The following is a 19,897-nucleotide window of genomic DNA, read 5'->3' as shown; positions in this document are numbered from 1 at the left end:
GTTGGGAGTAACATTCCCACAGATCACAGACATCATGTGATAAAAAGTATCCCTTTTTTTCTTGGCTTCCATTTAAACTTTTGTGTTAGTTCAGCTACCTTTAGCAGTGATCTTTTCCCCAAGGTGATGGCTGATATCTTTGCTACAATTGCTCCTGGATTAAATGGGTAGTTTTCCTCTTCCGCTTCAAAAGCAGCCTGTTCAGAAAACACCATCGCAAAAACAGACTCCATACAAAATGTTGAATGGGGGATGAATTTATGTCTTAAAGTTTGCATTATGATAAACAGATATACACAACAGCAGCTCAAGAAAAGCAGGTACAACTTGTAATTAGAGTACAATGAGTATTTTAAAATTACTGTGAACCTCGCTTGGAAGGCATACTGTGAGCCTTTGAAATTACTTACTTCTCTTCAGACTTAAATGCCATATGCATAGATAAAATTAAGTTTGCAATGCGAATAATCAAAAGTAGATGGCTAATTTAATTCAACAAAATTTAGATCAAGGTAAAATAAAGAATGAAATATACAAAAAGCCCCTAATTACTTTCTTGGGTAGTCTATACAGATACTGGATGCCTTGAAAAATGTAGAAGAAATGCACAAACAGGAAAAATAAACAAACCTGGGAACTAGTAGAAATACTCAATGGCTGCAATCCACCCTCCAAACCATTTATAATTCTGACTTGGAACTATATCACCACTACTTCAAAATCCTAGTAGCACTGGGTGCACCTGCATTTCATGGACTGTAGCAGGTGCGGAGGCAGCTCACTAGCACCTTCATAAAGGCAATTAATGACAGGCAATAACCAGTCAAGGATATTGCACAGAACATGAAGAATACAGACTGCTGACATCTACTTGAGTAATAAAGTAAGCCTCAAGTTCAAGAATACCAAACTTTGAGGTGGACAGTGTAGAACTTTTAAAAACATCGAAAAGTTTGCAGACAGATGTTCAATGCACTTAATATACTCTGGTAGAAAGAACTTGGAGAAACAGTACAAAACAAAACATGCAATTCAAAAGCGATGTGTGGAAGCAAACAGTTCTGTACATATGTGTGTGTACACCATTCAATGTAGCAAAACAGAGAGAATATGCAGAGAGAGCACACAGCATCCTTGGCAGTATTAATAGTGGTACTGAGTACAAACAAGAGAGATTACGCTGACATTATACAAGACACTAGTTCGCTCAAGGAGAACATTGTGCTTCAGGGCAATAGATTAAAGGAGTGATATGAATGTACTGGAGAGGGTGCAGAGAAAGTTTATAAGCATGATTCTAAGGATGAGAACTTCACATAGAAAGACTGATTGGAGAAATTGGGGCTATGATCCTTAAAGCGGAAAAGGCTAAGAGCAGACTTGATTAAGTTTTCAAACTCATGAGGGGTCTACGCAGAGGAGATAAGGAGAAACTCTTCCTACTCGTAAATGGATCAAGAATAAAAGGGATAATAGGAACTGCAGATGCTGGAAAATTCAAGATAACAAGGTATGGAGCTGGATGAACACAGCAGGGCAAGCAGCAGTGATAATGGGAACTGCAGATGCTGGAGAATCCAAGATAATAAAATGTGAGGCTGGATGAACACAGCAGGCCCAGCAGCATCTCAGGAGCACAAAAACTGACGTTTCGGGCCTAGACCCTTCATCAGAGAGGGGGATGGGGTGAGGGTTCTGGAATAAATAGGGAGAGAGGGGGAGGCGGACCGAAGATGGAGAGACAAGAGGATAGGTGGAGAGGAGAGTATAGGTGGGGAGGTAGGGAGGGGATAGGTCAGTCCGGGGAAGACGGATAGTCAAGGAGGTGGGATGAGGTTAGTAGGTAGGAGATGGAGGTGCGGCTTGGGGTGAGAAGAAGGGATGGTGAGAGGAAGAACAGGTTAGGGAAGCAGAGACAGGTTGATGATAATGGGAACTGCAAATGCTGGAGAATCCAAGATAATAAAATGTGAGGCTGGATGAACACAGCAGGCCCAGCAGCATCTCAGGAGCCTCTCTGATGAAGGCTCTAGGCCCGAAATGTCAGCTTTTGTGCTCCTGAGATGCTGCTGACCCTGCTGTGTTCATCCAGCCTCACATTTTATTACCAGAGACAGGTTGGACTGGTTTTGGGATGCAGTGGGTGGAGGGGAAGAGCTGGGCTGGTTTTGGGATGCAGTGGGGGAAGGGGAGATTTTGAAGCTGGTGAAGTCCACATTGATACCATTGGGCTGCAGGGTTCCCAAACGGAATATGAGTTGCTGTTCCTGCAACCTTCGGGTGGCATCATTGTGGCACTGCAGGAGGCCCATGATGGACATGTCATCTAAAGAATGGGAGGGGGAGTGGAAATGGTTTGCGACTGGGAGGTGCAGTTGTTTATTGCGAACCGAGCGGAGGTGTTCTGCAAAGCAGTCCCCAAGCCTCCGCTTGGTTTCCCCAATGTAGCGGAAGCCACACCGGGTACAATGGATGCAGTATACCACATTGGCAGATGTGCAGGTGAACCTCTGCTTAATATGGAAAGTCATCTTGGGGCCTGGGATAGGGGTGAGGGAGGAGGTGTGGGGGCAAGTGTAGCATTTCCTGCGGTTGCAGGGGAAGGTGCCGGGTTTGGTGGGGTTGGAGGGCAGTGTGGAGCGAACAAGGCAGTCATGGAGAGAGTGGTCTCTCCGGAAAGCAGACAAGGATGGGGATGGAAAAATGTCTTGGGTGGTGGGGTCGGATTGTAAATGGCAGAAGTGTCGGAGGATGATGCGTTGTATCTGGAGGTTGGTTGGGTGGTGTGAGAGAACAAGGGGGATCCTCTTTGGGTGGTTGTGGCGGGGGCGGAGTGTGAGGGATGGGTTGCAGGAAATGCGGGAGACGCGGTCAAGGGCGTTCTCGACCACTGTCGCGGGGGGGGAGTTGCGGTCCTTGAAGAACTTGGACATCTGGGATGTGCGGAGTTGGAATGCCTCATCGTGGGAGCAGATGCGGCGGAGGCGGAGGAATTGGGAATAGGGGATGGAATTTTTGCAGGAGGATGGGTGGGAGGAGGTGTATTCTAGGTAGCTGTGGGAGTCGGTGGGCTTGAAATGGACATCAGTTATAAGCTGGTTGCCTGAGATGGAGACTGAGAGGTCCAGGAAGGTGAGGGATGTGCTGGAGATGGCCCAGGTGAACTGAAGGTTGGGGTGGAAGGTGTTGGTGAAGTGGATGAACTGTTCGAGCTCCTCTGGGGAGCAAGAGGCGGCGCCGATACCTCATTGTTCCCCAACCCCGCATGGCCCATTTCTATCTCCTTCCCAAAATCCACAAACCTGCCTGCCCTGGTCGACCCATTGTCTCAGCCTGTTCCTGGCCCACCGAACTCATCTCCACCTATCTGGACTCCATTTTTTCCCCTTTGGTCCAGGAACTCCCCACCTACGTCCGTGACACCACCCATGCCCTCCACCTCCTCCAGAATTTCCAATTCCCTGGCCCCCAACACCTCATTTTCACCATGGACGTCCAGTCCCTATACACCTGTATTCCGCATGCAGATGGCCTCAAGGCACTCCACTTCTTCCTGTCCCGCAGGCCCGACCAGTCCCCCTCCACCGACACCCTCATCTGCCTAGCCGAACTCGTCCTCGCCCTCAACAACTTCTCTTTCGATTCCTCCCACTTCCTACAGACTAAGGGGGTGGCCATGGGCACCCGCATGGGCCCCAGCTATGCCGGCCTCTTTGTAGGTTACGTGGAACAGTCCCTCTTCAGCACCTACACAGGCCCCAAACCCCACCTCTTCCTCCGGTACATTGATGACTGTATCGGCGCCGCCTCTTGCTCCCCAGAGGAGCTCGAACAGTTCATCCACTTCACCATCAACATCCACCCCAACCTTCAGTTCACCTGGACCATCTCCAGCACATCCCTCACCTTCCTGGACCTCTCAGTCTCCATCTCAGGCAACCAGCTTGTAACTGATGTCCATTTCAAGCTCACGGACTCCCACAGCCACGTAGAATACACCTCGTCCCTCCCACCCTCCTGCAAAAATTCCATCCCCTATTCCCAATTCCTCCGCCTCCGCCGCATCTGCTCCCACGATGAGGCATTCCACTCGCGCACATCCCAGATGTCCAAGTTCTTCAAGGACCGCGACAGTGGTCGAGAACACCCTTGACCGCGTCTCCCGCATTTCCTGCCACACATCCCTCACACCCCGCCCCCGCCACAACCGCCCAAAGAGGATCCCCCTCGTTCTCACACACCACCCCACCAACCTCCGGACACAATGCATCATCCTCTGACACTTCTGCCATCTACATTCTGACCCCACCACCCAAGACATTTTTCCATCCCCACCCTTGTCTGCCTTCCAGAGAGACCACTTTCTCCGTGTCTCCCTTGTTCGCTCCACACTGCCCTCCGACCCCACCACACCCAGCACCTTCCCCTGCAACCGCAGGAAATGCTACACTTGACCCCACACCTCCTCCCTCACCCCTATCCCACGCCCAAAGATGACTTTCCATATTAAGCAGAGGTTCACCTGCACATCTGCCAATGTGGTATACTGCATCCATTGTACCCGGTGTGACTTCCTCTACATTGGGGAAACCAAGCGGAGGCTTGGGGACCACTTTGCAGAACACCTCCACTCGGTCCGCAATAAACAACTGCACCTCCCAGTCGCAAACCATTTCCACTCCCCCTCCCATTCTTTAGATGACATGTCCATCATGGGCCTCCTGCAGTGCCACAATGATGCCACCCGAAGGTTGCAGGAGCAGCAACTCATATTCTGCTTGGGAACCCTGCAGCCCAATGGTATCAATGTGGACTTCACCAACTTCAAAATCTCCCCTTCCCCCACCGCATCCCAAAACCAGCCCAGTTCGTCCCCTCCCCCCACTGCACCACACAACCAGCCCAGCTCTTCCCCTGCACCCACTGCATCCCAAAACCAGTCCAACCTGTCCCTGCCTCCCTAACCTGTTCTTCCTCTCACCCATCCCTTCCTCCCACCCCAAGCCGCACCTCCATCTCCTACCTGCTAACCTCATCCCACCTCCTTGACTGTCCGTCTTCCCTGGACTGACCTATCCCCTCCCCACCTATCCTCTTTTCTCTCCATCTTCGGTCCGCCTCCCCCTCTCTCCCTATTTATTCCAGAACCCTCACCCTATCCCCCTCTCTGATTAAGGGTCTAGGCCCGAAACATCAGCTTTTGTGCTCCTGAGATGCTGCTGGGTCTGCTGTGTTCATCCAGCCTCACATTTTATTATCAGGGCAAGCAGCATCTCAGTAGCAGGAAAGCTGACGTTTCGGGCCTAGACCCTTCATCAAAAATGGGGGGAGGGGGAAGAGGATTCTGAAAGAAATAGGGGGAGAGGGGGAGGCAGATCAAAGATGGATAGAGAAGATAGGTGGAGAGGAGAGTGTCAAGTCAGAGAGGCCGCGATGGAGCCAGTAAAGGTGAGTGTAGGTGGGGAGGTAGGGACGAAAAGGAGAATATTGTAGAGGATAAGACGGAGTTATGGGCTTCTAGAATTGAAAGGATTGAGGTTAGTAAGGAGGAGGTGTTATCAATTCTAGAAGGTGCGAAGGTAGATAATTCCCCCCGGCCGGATGGGATTTTTCCAAGGATTCTCTGGGACGCTAGGGGGTAGGTGGCGGAGCCTTTGGCCTTGATCTTTGAATCATCATTGTCTACAGGTTTAGTATCAGAGGACTGGAGGATTGCAAATGTTGTGCCCTTGTTCAAGAACGGCAGTAGAGATGACCCAGGTAACGATAGACCAGTGAGCCTTACGTCTGTTGCAAGAAAAGTTTTGGAAAGGATTATAAGAGATAGCATTTATAATCATTGAGCAAGCAGCAATTTGATTGGAGATAGTCAACATGGATTCGTCAAGGGCAAGCCGTGTCTCACAAACCTCAGTTTTTTTAAGAAGGTGACCAAGCATGTGGATGAGGGTAGGGCAGTTGATGTGGTGTTCATGGACTTCAGTAAAGCCTTTGATAAGTTTCCACATGGTTGGCTATTGGAGAAAATGCAGAGGCATGGGATTGAGGGAGATTTAGCAGTGTGGATTAGAAATAGGCTTTCTGTAAGAAGGCAACGAGTGGTGGTTGATAGAAAATATTCAGCCTGGAGTCCAGTTACTAATGGTTTTAGGATCAGTGCTGTTTGTCATCTTTATAAATGACTAGGACGCAGGCATAGGTGGATGGGTAAGTTTGCAGGTGACACGAAAGTCGGTGGAGTGGTGGACAGTGTGGAAGAATGTTGCAGGTTGCAGGGAGACTTGGATAAACCGGAGACATAATGTCATGTTGCAACTGTACAAAACACTAGTGAGGACTCACTTGGAATATTGTGTACAGTTCTGGTCGCTCCATTACAGGAAGCATGTGGAAAAGGTGCAGAGGAGATTTACCAGGATGTTGCCTGGTCTGGAGGAAAGGGACTTAGGTCTGTTCTCATTGGAGAGAAGAAGGCTAAGAGGGGATTTAATAGAGACATACAAGATGATCAGAGGAATAGATCGGGTGAACAGTGAGAGTCTTTTTCCTCAGATGATGATGTCAGCTTGTACGAGGAAGCATAGCTGCAAATTGAGGGGTGATAGATTTAAGACAGATGTCAGAGGCAGGTTCTTTACTCAGTGAGTGGTAAGGGCGTGGAATGCCCTGCCTGCCAATGTAGTTAACTCAGCCACATTAGAGGCATTTAAACAGTCCTTGGATAAGCGTATGGATGATGATGGGATAGTGCAGGGGGATGGGCTTGAATTAGTTCACAGGTCAGCACAACATCGAGGGCTATATTGTTCTATGTTCTATGAGATAGGTCAGTCCAGGGAGAATGGACAGGTCAAGGGGGCAGAATGACGTGAGTAGGTCGGAAATGGGGGTGCGGCTTGAAGTGGGAGGATGGGAGAGATGAGAGGAAGGACAGGTTAGGGAGGCGAGGATGAGCTGGGGTGGTTTTGGGATGCGGTGGGGGGAGGGGAGATTTTGAAACTTGTGAAATCCTCACCCTCAACAACTCTCCTTCAATTCCTCCCACCTCCTACAGACAAAGGGGGTGGCTATGGGCACCCGCATGGGCCCAAGCTATGCCTGACTGTTTCTAGGTTACGTGGAACAATCCCTTTTCCGCACCTACACTGGCACTAAACCCCACCTCTTCCTACATTACATTGATGACTGTATCGGCGCCGCCTTGTGCTCCCACCAGGAGCTCGAACAGTTCATCCACTTCACCAATACTTTCTACCCCAACCTTAAGGTCACCTGGACTATCTCAAACACCTCCCTCACTTTCCTGGACCTCTGTTTCCATCTCGGGCAACCACCTCAAAACCGACATCCATTTCAAGCCCACCGACTCCAACTACTTAGAATACACCTTCTTCTACCCACCTTCCTGCAAAATGCCATCCCCTTCTACTCCTTCACCACCGCCGCATCTGCTCCCAGGATGAGGCATTCCACTTCCATATATCTCTGATGTCCTCATTTTTCAAGGACTGCAACATCTCCCCGCAGCTCCCCCCACCCCGCAGTGGTCGAGACGCCCTCAACCGTGTCTCCAGCATTTCCCGCAACTCATCCCTCACACCCCATCCCCGCAACAACAACCGAAAGAGAATCTCCCTCGTCTTCACGTACCACCCCACCAACCTCCGGATCCAACGCATCATCCTCTGACACTTCCGCCATCTGCAATCCGACCCCACCACCAAAGACATTTTCCCCTCCCCGCCCTTGTCTGCTTTCTGGAGGGACCACTCTCTCCGTGACTCCCTTGTCCGCTCCAGCCCCACCACACCCGGCACTTTTCCCGGCAACCGCAGGAATTGCTACACTTGCCCCCACACCTCCTCCCTCACCCCAATCTTCGGCCCCAAGAAGACTTTCGACATCAAGCAGATGTTCACCTGCACATCTGCTAACGTGGTATATGGCATCCGCTGTACTCACTGTGGCCTCCTCTACTGCAGGAAAACCAAGCGGAGGCTTGGGAACCACCTTGCAGAGCACCGATGCTTGGTTCACAATAACCAGCTGCGCCTCCCAGTCGCGAACCATTTCAATTCCCCCTCCCATTCCTCGGATGACATGTCCATCCTGGGCCTCCTGCAACGCCACAATGATTCCACCCGAAGGCTGCAGGAACAGCAACTCATATTCCACTTGGGAACCCTGCAGCCCAATGGTATCAATGTTGATTTCACAAGCTTCAAAATCTACCCCACACCAACCAAAACCACCCTAGCTAGTCCCTGCCTCCCTAACCTGTTCTTCCTCTCACCTATCCCCTCCTCCCACCTCAAGCCACACCCCCATTTCCTATCTAATAACCTCATTCCGCCCCCTTGACCTGTCCATCCTCCCCAGGTTGACCTATCCCATCCCTACCTCCTCACCTACGCTCACTTTTACTGGTTCCATCCCTGCCTCATAAACTTGTCCATCTCCTCTCCACCTATCTTCTCCTCTATCCATCTTCGACTGGCCTCCCCCTCTCTCCCTATTTATTTCAGCACCCTCTTCCCCTCCCCCACTTCTGATGAAGGGTCTCGGCCCGAAACATCAGCTTTTCTGTTCGGCCTGCTGTGTTCATCCAGCTCCATACCTCATTATCAAGAATGAAAGGGCAAAGATTTTGGAGTGAATAAAAGTGAATAAATGTGATACATTCAGCTCTGTCTGGAAATTTGGTAAAGGCAGGTTTAATTACAACATTAAAGAGAGTTTAGATGATTATTTAAATATAAATAATGTGCACAGTCACAGGGGAAGGGCAGGAGGATTTCACCAAATAATGGTATTTATTTGTACAGCCAACAGGCAGTGGGCCAAAAGGCCTTCTTCTGCACTGCAACAATGCTGTGATCTTAGTACACACAACCAAGGCAATTAAAGATGTGGTTTCAGAGATAATGGGAACTGCAGATGCTGGAGAATCCAAGACAACAAAATGTGAGGCTGGATGAACACAGCAGGCCAAGCAGCATCTCAGGAGCACAAAAGCTGACGTTTCGGGCCTAGACCCTTCATCAGAGAGGGGGATGGGGTGAGGGTTCTGGAATAAATAGGGAGAGAGGGGGAGGCGGACCGAAGATGGAGAGAAAGGAAGATAGGTGGAGAGAGTATAGGTGGGGATGTAGGGAGGGGATAGGTCAGTCCAGGGAAGACGGACAGGTCAAGGAGGTGGGATGAGGTTAGTAGGTAGATGGGGGTGCGGCTTGGGGTGGGAGGAAGGGATGGGTGAGAGGAAGAACCGGTTAGGGAGGCGGAGACAGGTTGGACTGGTTTTGAGATGCAGTGGGTGGAGGGGAAGAGCTGGGCTGGTTGTGTGGTGCAGTGCGGGGAGGGGACGAACTGGGCTGGTTTAGGGATGCAGTTGGGGAAGGGGAGATTTTGAAACTGGTGAAGTCCACATTGATACCGTTAGGCTGCAGGGTTCCCAGGCGGAATATGAGTTGCTGTTCCTGCAACCTTCGGGTGGCATTATTGTGGCACTGCAGGAGGCCCATGATGGACATGTCATCTAAAGAATGGGAGGGGGAGTGGAAATGGTTTGCGACTGGGAGGTGCAGTAGTTTGTTGCGAAATCAGCGGAGGTGTTCTGCAAAGCGGTCTCCAAGCCTCCGCTTGGTTTCCCCAATGTAGAGGTAGCCACACCGGGTACAGTGGATGCAGTATACCACATTGGCAGATGTACAGGTGAACCTCTGCTTAATGTGGAATGTCATCTTGGGGCCTGGGTTAGGGGTGAGGTGGGAGGCAAGTGTAGCATTTCCTGCGGTTGCAGGGGAAGGTGCCGGGTGTGGTGGGGTTGGAGGGCAGTGTGGAGCGAACAAGGGAGTCATGGAGAGAGTGGTCTCTCCGGAAAGCAGACAGGGGTGGGGATGGAAAAATGTCTTGGGTGGTGGGGTCGGATTGTAGATGGCGGAAGTGTCGGAGGATGATGCGTTGTATCCGGAGGTTGGTGGGGTGGTGTGTGAGAACGAGGGGGATCCTCTTTGGGCGGTTGTGGCGGGGGCGGGGTGTGAGGGACGTGTTGCGGGAAATACGGGAGACACGGTCAAGGGCGTTCTCGATCACTGTGGGGGGAAAGTTGCGGTCTTTGAAGAACTTCGACATCTGGGATGTGCGGGAGTGGAATGTCTTGTCGTGGGAGCAGATGCGGCGGAGGTGGAGGAATTGGAATAGGCGATGGAATTTTTGCAGGAGGGTGGGTGGGAGGAGGTGTATTCTAGGTAGCTGTGGGAGTCGGTGGGCTTCAAATGGACATCAGTTACAAGCTGGTTGCCTGAGATGGAGACTGAGAGGTCCAGGAAGGTGAGGGATGTGCTGGAGATGGCCCAGGTGAACTGAAGGTTGGGGTGGAAGGTGTTGGTGAAGTGGATGAACTGTTCGAGCTCCTCTGGGGAGCAAGAGGCGGCGCCGATACAGTCATCAATGTACCGGAGGAAGAGGTGGGGTTAGGGGCCTGTGTAGGTGCTGAAGAGGGACTGTTCCACGTAACCTACAAAGAGGCAGGCATAGCCGAGGCCCATGCGCGTGCCCATGGCCACCCCCTTAGTCTGTAGGAAGTGGGAGGAGTCAAAAGAGAAGTTGTTGAGGGTGACGACGAGTTCGGCTAGGCGGATGAGGTTGTCGCTGGAGGGGGACTGGTCGGGCCTGCGGGACAGGAAGAAGCGGAGGGCCTTGAGGCCATCTGCATGCGGAATGCAGGTGTATAGGGACTGGACGTCCATGGTGAAGATGAGGTGTTGGGGGCCAGGGAATTGGAAGTCCTGGAGGAGGTGGAGGGCATGGGTGGTGTCACAGACATAGGTGGGGAGTTCCTGGACCAAAGGGGAGAAAATGGAGCCCAGATAGGTGGAGATGAGTTCGGTGGGGCAGGAGCAGGCTGAGACGATTGGTCGACCAGGGCAGGCAGGTTTGTGGATTTTGGGAAGGAGATAGAAACGGGCCGTGTGGTTTGACATGTTTCCCATCTTCATTTGTCTTCTTAAAGGATTGTATGTTCTCCCCACTGACTCTTCATCTAGTTGGTTATTAAATCAATCCAGGCTCAGTCTTTTCCATTGCTCCATCAGTTAATTCACTGAGACAAACATCCTATCATTCATCTGAAATTTGTCTTTTACCACTCAGAACTTGCTTCCCCTCACTGAACTTTCACGATCAGTTCATACACCTTCTTTCCAAGATAAATTGTCTAACCAACTGGGTCTGACCAACTGTTTTTCTTTCTCTCTGGTCTCCATCTCCAACTACCATTTACTCCCCCGTCCCACCACACCACATACCATCATCTGCAGTATACACCATCCCTTTTCCTACCGGCAATCGGTTCTGAAGAACGGCCAGTGTGCCCGAACCTGTTTTCCCTTAACACAGGTCTTTGTTATTACAGTAACATTTGTCACAGACAGGGAGACGGAACGACTTCAAGTTCAGGTGGCAGGTGACAAAGTGCCTCCAACGGCCAGCGTCTCCCGCCCGAGTCGCCATCACGTGACCCACTGCGCCTGCGCGCGACTACCAACACCTTACCGCGGCAGTTGGTGCCGCGCGCGCTGACACGTGCGGCTGCCACTGCTGCGACAGACGCGGCGAGGTGTGGTACCGCTTGATCTATCGTCACTCCCGGGCTTCGCCGGCGGTAAGGGCTCACCCCGGTCCCCTCGTGCACTTACACACCTTCGCCCCGATCTGGTTTCCACACAGGCCGGCCTGGATGTGCACGATCTCCCGCATTCCGACTGTCGGATTTAAAGTAGAAGAAACGAGCAGAAAGCCAGGCCCCTCATCTCTTTGGACGCGACTGCGCTATTGGACAGATTCATCAGATTCCCGTCTTTCCATTTGTTGTCTGCATGTCAATCAGCAGCCACGGCACGGGGCTGCTACTCCAATTGGTCCACTTCAATAGACTGGCTGCTGTTGCCTGGCAACGACTTTAACCCCGCCCCTTTTCTATCTGACAGTACCTTGTCACAATCTTCTGGGACAAGTGATGACATCTTGGTCATGTTATAGCATCTTACCCGTGCCTTGTCACATGTCAGGTTTAAACCTTTATAAACAAAGGCAAGGTGTGTAAAAACAAATGTAGTAAGTTATGTTAAACCTTTGTAATATGTTAATTTGGAGCCAGCAGGAGTAGTATGTCCAGATTTGGACACTACATCAGATGAAGAATGTGAAGATTAAGTAGCGAGGGCAAAAGAGACTTATTTGAATGGTTAAAGGATTTCGTTTAGCCCATATTTAGGGAAACTGGTGTTCGTCTCATTAGTACAGAGAGGAGACCTGGTAAGGTTGTTTGAAGTCATGAAGGGTTCAGATAGAAGAATTGAAGAGAAACTTTCTAATAGCTGAAAGGGTTGGTAATCAACTTGACAAAAGGACAAATGGTGAATTAGACAGCAAGTGGTCAGAATTTGCAATATGCGGTCTAGTAGGGCGGTATGTACAGGTTCTTTGATAGGTATCTAAAGGGAATTGGATAAATATTTGAAAAAATAATAGTAAGTATCTGAAAAAGTGTTGATATTGCAGTACAAAGGATATGATTGGAGCGCAAGCTGAATGGCCTCTTGTGTTGTACTCTTTAATAAAAGCAAAACACCATACCTGAAATATAAAAGAAATGTAAAAGTAGTCCATTCAACACATCAAGTCCACTCTACCACATAATAAGATCATAGCTGATCTGACACTCCTCAACTTCACTTTACAAAATATATCCATTATATAAAGTGAAAAAGCAAGAAGGTTATGCAGCATCTATAGAATGTAGAAGATAGAAAAGTACAGCACAGCACAGGCCCTTTGGCCCACAATGTTGTGCCGTGGAATAATCCTAATCCAAAAATAAAATAACCTAACCTACATTCACCTCAATTCACTGCTGTCCATGTGCATGTCCAGCAGTCGCTTAAATGTCACTAATGACTCCGCTTCCACGACTACTACTGGTAAACTATTCCATGCGCTCACAACTCTGGGTGAAGAACCTCCCTCTGACGTCTCCTCTATACCTTCCTCCTAACACCTTAAAACTATGACCCCTTGTGGCAGTCAATCCTGCCCTGGGTAAAAGTCTCTGGCTATCGACTCTATCCATGCCTCTCATTACCGTGTACACCTCGATCAGGTCACCTCTCTTCCTCCTTCTGTCCAGTGAGAAAAGTCCAAGCTCAGTCAACCTCTCCTCGTAAGACAAGCCCTCCAGTCCAGGCAGCTTCCTGGTAAACCTCCTTTGCACCCTCTCCAAAGCCTCCACATCTTTCCTATAATAGGGCGACCAGAACTGGACACAATATTCCAAGTGTGGTCTCACCAGGGTTTTATAAAGCTGCAGCATAACCTCAGGGCTCTTAAACTCGATCCCTCTGTTAATGAAAGCCAAAACACCATAAGCTTTCTTAACAACTTTATCCACTGGTGGCAACTTTGAGGGAGCTGTGCACTTGAACACCAAGATCCCGCTGTTCCTCCACACTGCCGAGAATCCTGCCTTTAATCCTATATTCAGCATTTAAGTTCGATCTTCCAAAATGCATCACTTCACATTTATCCAGGTTGAACTCCATCTGTCATTCCTCAGCCCAGCTCTGCATTCTGTCACAGTCTCGCTGAAGCCTGCAATAGCCCTCGATACTATCAACGTCACCTCCAACCTTTGTGTCATCAACAAACATACTAACCCACCCCTCAACCTCCTCATCCAAGTCATTTATAAAAACTACAAAGAGCAGAGGCCCAAGAACAGAGCCCTGCGGGACACCACTCAGCACTGACTTCCAGGCAGAATACTTACCATCTACAACCGTGGAGAGAGAAGCAGATTTGCTGAATATTTATAGTATTTCCATTTTTATATTATTTAAAATGTACTTGGTAAGATTTCACACTAATTAATTTTCATAGGAGATGACTAAACACTGCAGTCGTGAGATGTGAACGTTGGTGGTAACACCAGTATGTCTGTTGCTTATCCCTAATTGCCTTAAAGAAGGTGGTACTGGAGCACTGCAATCTATACGGTAAAGGTACTCTCACAATGCTAATAAGAGGGAGCTTCAGGATCTTTGTCCAGTAATGAGAAATGATTAACAAAATGTCTTCAAGTCAGGATGGTGTGTGATTTGGAGGAGAATCTGAAGCTGCTGTTATTTCCATGCAGCTGCTGACCTGGTCATAGGTCTGGAAGATGCTGTATAAGGAACCTAGGTGAGTTACTGCAGTGCAACTTCTAAATTTAAAATAAATATATTCTTGCTCATTCCTAATCATCGTTGAACTGAACAGCTTGCTAAGCCATTTCAGAGGACAATCCATGGAATCCCTACAGTGTGGAAGCAGGCCATTCAGCACAATGGGTCCACACCAACCCTCCAAAGAGCTTCCCATCCACACCTATTCCCCCTATCCTATCCCTGTAACCCTGCATTTCCCATGCCTAAAGCACTTAACCTCGAACTCTGGGTAACTTAGCATGGCCAATCCACCTAACTTACACATCTTTGGATGTGGGAGGAAACCAGAGCACCTGGTGAAATCCTTCACAAACATGGGGAACATGTGCAAACTCCACACAGACAGTTGCCCAAGGGGGGAATCAAACCCGGGTCTCTGGTGCTGTGAGGCAACAGTGCTAACCACTGAGTGACAGTGTCGTGTTTTTGTAAATCCAAAGTCACGTACTCCAGATCACATAAGATGGCAGATTTCCTGTCTTCTGGACCATAGTGAACCAGACTATTTTTATAAATAACAATTAATTATAGTTTCACGGTCACTATTACTGAGACAAGCTTTCAACATCATACCTATTAATTAATTGACGTCAAGTTCCATAAGCTGCTATGGTAGGGTTTGAATTACTTTTCTAGTGGCAGTACTACTACACTACAGTTTCCACTTGTATGTATTATAGCTACATTCCACCAGTGAATGAGGGAATGAATCGTTAGGGTAGTGGAATAGAATGCTGATCATGCAAGTTGCTTTATCCTGGATGGTGTTAAGCTTCTTAAGTGTTATTTGGCTTGCGCTCATCCAGGCAAGTGGACAGTATTCTGTCACACCTGTGTATCGTAGACAGTTCGCAGGCTTTGTGGGAATCAGGATGTCATCAGAAAATAAAAACTGAAAGAACTGTGGATGCTCTAAATCGGGAACAAAAACAGAAGTTACTGGTAAAGCTCAGCAAGTCTGGCAGCATCTGTGAAGAAAAAATGAGAGTTAATGTTTCGGGTCTGGTGACCATTCTTCATTATTCACAGATGCTGCCAGACCATCTGAGCTTTTCCAGCAACTTCTGCTTTTGTTGATGAAGGCGTTTGATATGCTTGCCTTTCTAGTCAATACATTGGGTATAGGGATTGGAAGGTCATGTTGTGGCTGTACAGGACATTGGTTAGGCTGCTTTTGGAAAACTGTGTGCACTTCTGGTCTCCCTGCTATAGGAAGAATGTCGTGAAACTTGAAAGAATTCAGAAAAGATTTACAAGGATGTTGCCAGGGTTAGAGGGTTTAAGCTACAGGGAGAGGCTGAGTAGGCTGGGGTTATTTTCCCTGGAACTTTGGAGACTAAGGGGCTGACCTTTGTAAAATCTTGAGGAGTCATGGATAGACAAGGTTTTTTCGCCAGGGTGAGGGTGTCCAAAACTATAGGACATAGGTTTAATGTGAGAGGGGAAAAATTTAAAAGGGACTTTAGGGGTAACTCGCAGAGGTGGTGCGTGTATGGAATGAGCTGTCAAAGGAAGTGATAGAGCCTGGTACAACTGCGTCATTTAAAAGGCATCTGGATTGGTATATGAGTAGGAAAGTTTTAAAAGGATAAGTGATAATGGGAACTGCAGATGCCGGAGAATCCAAGATAACAAAGTGTGGAGCTGGATGAACACAGCAGGCCAAGCAGCATCTCAGGAGCACAAAAACTGACGTTTCGGGCCTAGACCCTTCATCAGACAGGGTGATGAAGGGTCTAGGCCCAAAACGTCAGCTTTTGTGCTCCTGAGATGCTGCTTGGCCTGCTGTGTTCATCCAGTTCCACACTTTGTTGTCAAGGTTTAAAAAGATTTGGGCCAAATGCTGGCAAATGGGACTAGATTTATCCAGGATATCTGGTCGGCATGGACAAGTTGGACCGAAGGGTCTCTTTCTGTGCTGAACATCTTTATGAGTCTATAAATAGAAGAATAGCACATGCCAGCATAAAATCAGACTTGTTTTTAAACTTGCAAGTAATCCCTGTCATGGCCAACTCCTTTTATCCTTTCAAGGTTTGTGAGTATCACTAGCAAGCTAATATTTGTTATCTATCCCTAATTGCTCATGAGAATCGCTGCAATTGTACAGGGCCTTGTGAAACCACACCTGGAATATTGTATCAGAGATAATGTGAACTACGGATGCTGGAGAATCTGAGATAACAAAGTGTGGAACTGGATGAACACAGCAGGCCAAGCAGCATCTTAGGAGCACAAAAGCTGATGTTTCGGGCCTAGACCCTTTTTCTGATGAAGGGCCTAGGCCCGAAACATCAACATTTGTGCTCCTAAGGTGCTGCTTGGCCTGATTTGTTCATCCAGCTCCAGACTTTGTTATCCTGGAATATTGTATGTAGTTTTGGCCCTCTTGTTGGGGGAAGGATGTTCTGGCTATGCATGGAGTGCAACAAATATTTACCAAACTGATTGCTGGGCTGACATGACAAACAATATGAAGAGAGACTGAATCATTTAGGACAATATTCACTCAAGCGGGGGTGGGCTTAAGTGTCATAGAAATTACTTAAAAATAATAGGACTGACGTGTTAACCACAGGAAGGACATTCCCAGTGACTGAGGAGTCCAAAACCAGAGGTTACATTTTATGGGTTAGGCTATCTGGGACTGAGACAAGAAATTTCTTCCCGAGAAGGATGGTAAGCCTGTGGAAATATTTGCCACAGAAAACGGTTGAGACTATTTTCAAGAGGCTTTAGGTATAGTTCTTAGAGCTAAACGGATCCAAGGGTATGAGGGAAGAGTGAAAATAGGAGGCTGAATTGGATGATCAGCCATGATTGTCTCGAATGGCAGAGCAGCCTTGAATGGCTGATTTGCACAAACCCGCCAGCCCTGGTCGACCCATTATCTCCACCTGCTCCTGCCCCACCGAACTCATCTCCACCTATCTGGACTCCATTTTCTCCCCCTTGGTCCAGGAACTCCCTACCTACGTACGTGATATCACCCATGCCCTCCACCTCCTCCAGAACTTCCAATTCCCCAGTCCCCAACACCTCATTTTCACCATTCCCCATGCAGATGGCCTGAAGGTCTTCCGCTTCTTCCTGTCCCACAGACCCGACCAGTCCCCCTCCACCGACACCCTCATCTGCCCAGCCAAACTCATCCTCACCCTCAACAACTTCTCTTTCGACTCCTCCCACTTCCTACAGAGAGAGGGGGTGGCCATGGGTACCCGCATGGGACCAAGATATGCCTGACTCTTTGTAGGTTACGTGGAGCAATCCCTTTTCCGCACCTACACTGGCCCCAAACCGCACCTCTTCCTCCGTCACATTGATGGTTAAGAGGCAACTTGATAGAGGCCTACAAGATGATCAGAGGGTTAAATAGCCTGGACAATGAGAACCTTTTTCCTCGGATGGTGATGGCTAGCACGAGGGAACATAGCTTTAAATTGAGGGGTGATAGATATAGGACAGATTTCAGAGGAAGGTTCTTTACTCAGAGAGTAGTAAGAGCGTGGATTGCCCTGCCTGCAACAGTAGTAGATTCGTCAACTTTAAGGGCATTTAAATGGTCATTGGATAAACATACGGATAATAATGGAATAGTGTAGGTTAGATGGGCTTCAGATTGGTTTCACAGGTCGGTGCATTATCGAGGGCTTGCACTGCGCTGTAATGTTCTATGACTGTTTCGGTGCTGACTCGTGCTCCCATGAGGAGCTCAAACAGTTAAACCACTTCACCAACATCTTTCACCCCAACCTCAAATTCACCTGGACCATCTCCAACGCAACCCTCGCCTTCCTGGACCTCTCTGTCTCCATCTCAGGCAACCACCTAGAAACCGATATCCATTTCAAGCCCAACGACTCCCACAACTACCTAGAATACACCTCCTCCCACCCACCTTCCTACAAAAATTCCATCCCCTATTCCCACTTCCTTTGCCTCCGCCGCATCTGCTCCCAGGATGAGGCATTCCACTCCCATACATCTCAGATGTCCTCGTTCTTCAAGGACTGCAACTTCCCCCCCCACAGTGGTCAAGAACGCCCTCGACCATGTCTCCCGCATTTCCTACAACTCATCCCTCACACCCCATCCCCGCAATAACCGCCAAAAGAAAATCCCCCTCGTCCTTACATATACCACCCCACCAACCTCCAGATCCAACGCATCATCCTCCAACACTTACGCCATCTGCAATCCGACCCCACCACCAAAGACATTTTTCCGTTCCCACCCTTGTCTGCTTTCCAGAGGGACCCCTCTCTCCGTGACTCCCTTGTCTGCTCCACACTCACCTCCAACCCCACCACACCCGGCACTTTTCCCGGCAACCGCAGGAAGTGCTACACCTACCCCCATACCTTCTCCCTCACCCCCATCCCAGGCCCCAAGAAGACATTCCACATCAAGCAGATGTTCACCTGCACATCTGCCAATGTGGTATGCTGCATCTGCTGAACCTGTTGTGGCCTCCTCTACATCAGGGAAACCAAACGGAGGCTTGGGAACCGCTTTGCAGAACACCTATGTTCGGTTTGCAATAAACAACTGCACCTCCCAGTCGTAAACCATTTCAACTTCCCCTCCCATTCCTTAGACGATATGTCCATCTTGGGCCTCCTGCAGTGCCACAATGATGCTGCCCGAAGGTTGCAGGAACAGCAACTCATATTCCGCTTGGGAACCCTGCAGCCCAATGGTATCAATGTGGATTTCACAAGCTTCAAAATCTTCCCTACCCCCACTGCATCCCAAAATCACCCCAGCTCGTCCACACCTCCCTAACCTGTTTTTCCTCTCACCTATCCCCTTTTCCCACCTCAAGCCGCAGCCCTATTTCCTCCCTACTTGCCTCATCGCCCCCCCTTGACCTGTCCGTCCTCCCCAGGCTGACCTATCCTCTCCCTACCTCCCCACCTACAGTCACCTTTACTGGTTCCATCCCCACCCCTTTAACTTGTCTGTCTCCTCTCCACTTATCTTCTCCTCTATCCATCTTCGATCTGCATCCCCCTCTCTCCCTATTTATTTCGGGACCCTCTCCTCCTCCCCCTTTTCTGATGAAGGGTCTAGGCCCGAAAGATCAGCTTTTGTGCTCCTAAGATGCTGCTTGGCCTGCTATGTTCATCCAGCTCCACACTTTGTTATCTCGGCCTGCTCCTATTCCTGTTTTCTATATTTGTTGCGACTGCACTCATTCATACAAGTGGACAGTGTTTCATCACATTTCTGACTTGTGCCTTGCGAATGGTGAGCAGGATTTGGGAAGGCAGAAGGTGAGTTACTTGCTGTACAGTTCCCAAACTGTGAGCTGCAATTGTAATCACAAATTTTAACTGACTGGTCTCATTTAGTTTTTAGTTAATGGTAACCTGTAGGAAATTAATAATGAGAAAATCAGTCATATTGTTGAATGTCAAGAGCAGATGGTCGGAATCTTATTGGAAGTGGTCATTGCCTTCATTTTTTTGTCATGAACATTAAATGCCACTTATCAATCCAAACCTCAAAACTGGCCAGGTCTTGCTGCATTTAGACACAGATTGTTTCAGTAGCTAAGGAGTTGTGAATGCTGCTGAACATTATGCTATTATTTCCACTTTTGAATTTGTATTGAAATAAGGTGATTG

General features: G+C 48.9%; 1 protein-coding gene across 1 annotated transcript in view; it reads right to left on the bottom strand.

The window, feature by feature from the left end:
- The window catches only part of LOC125465249 (tubulin beta chain-like), a 44,391-nt gene extending 32,613 nt beyond the window's left edge, over positions 1-11,778 (bottom strand). The window contains exon 1 of the mRNA XM_059638141.1: positions 11,701-11,778. Within this exon, the coding sequence (XP_059494124.1) occupies positions 11,701-11,757 (57 nt within the window). The 5' untranslated portion in view covers positions 11,758-11,778. The remainder of the gene's footprint in view (positions 1-11,700) is intronic.
- Between the last annotated feature and the right edge of the window lie 8,119 nt (positions 11,779-19,897).

Source organism: Stegostoma tigrinum, chromosome 29, assembly GCF_030684315.1.
Source record: "Stegostoma tigrinum isolate sSteTig4 chromosome 29, sSteTig4.hap1, whole genome shotgun sequence".
NCBI lineage: Eukaryota > Metazoa > Chordata > Chondrichthyes > Orectolobiformes > Stegostomatidae > Stegostoma > Stegostoma tigrinum.
The sequence above is the reverse complement of the archived record's forward strand: the minus strand, read 5'-3'. Positions and strand labels throughout refer to the sequence as shown.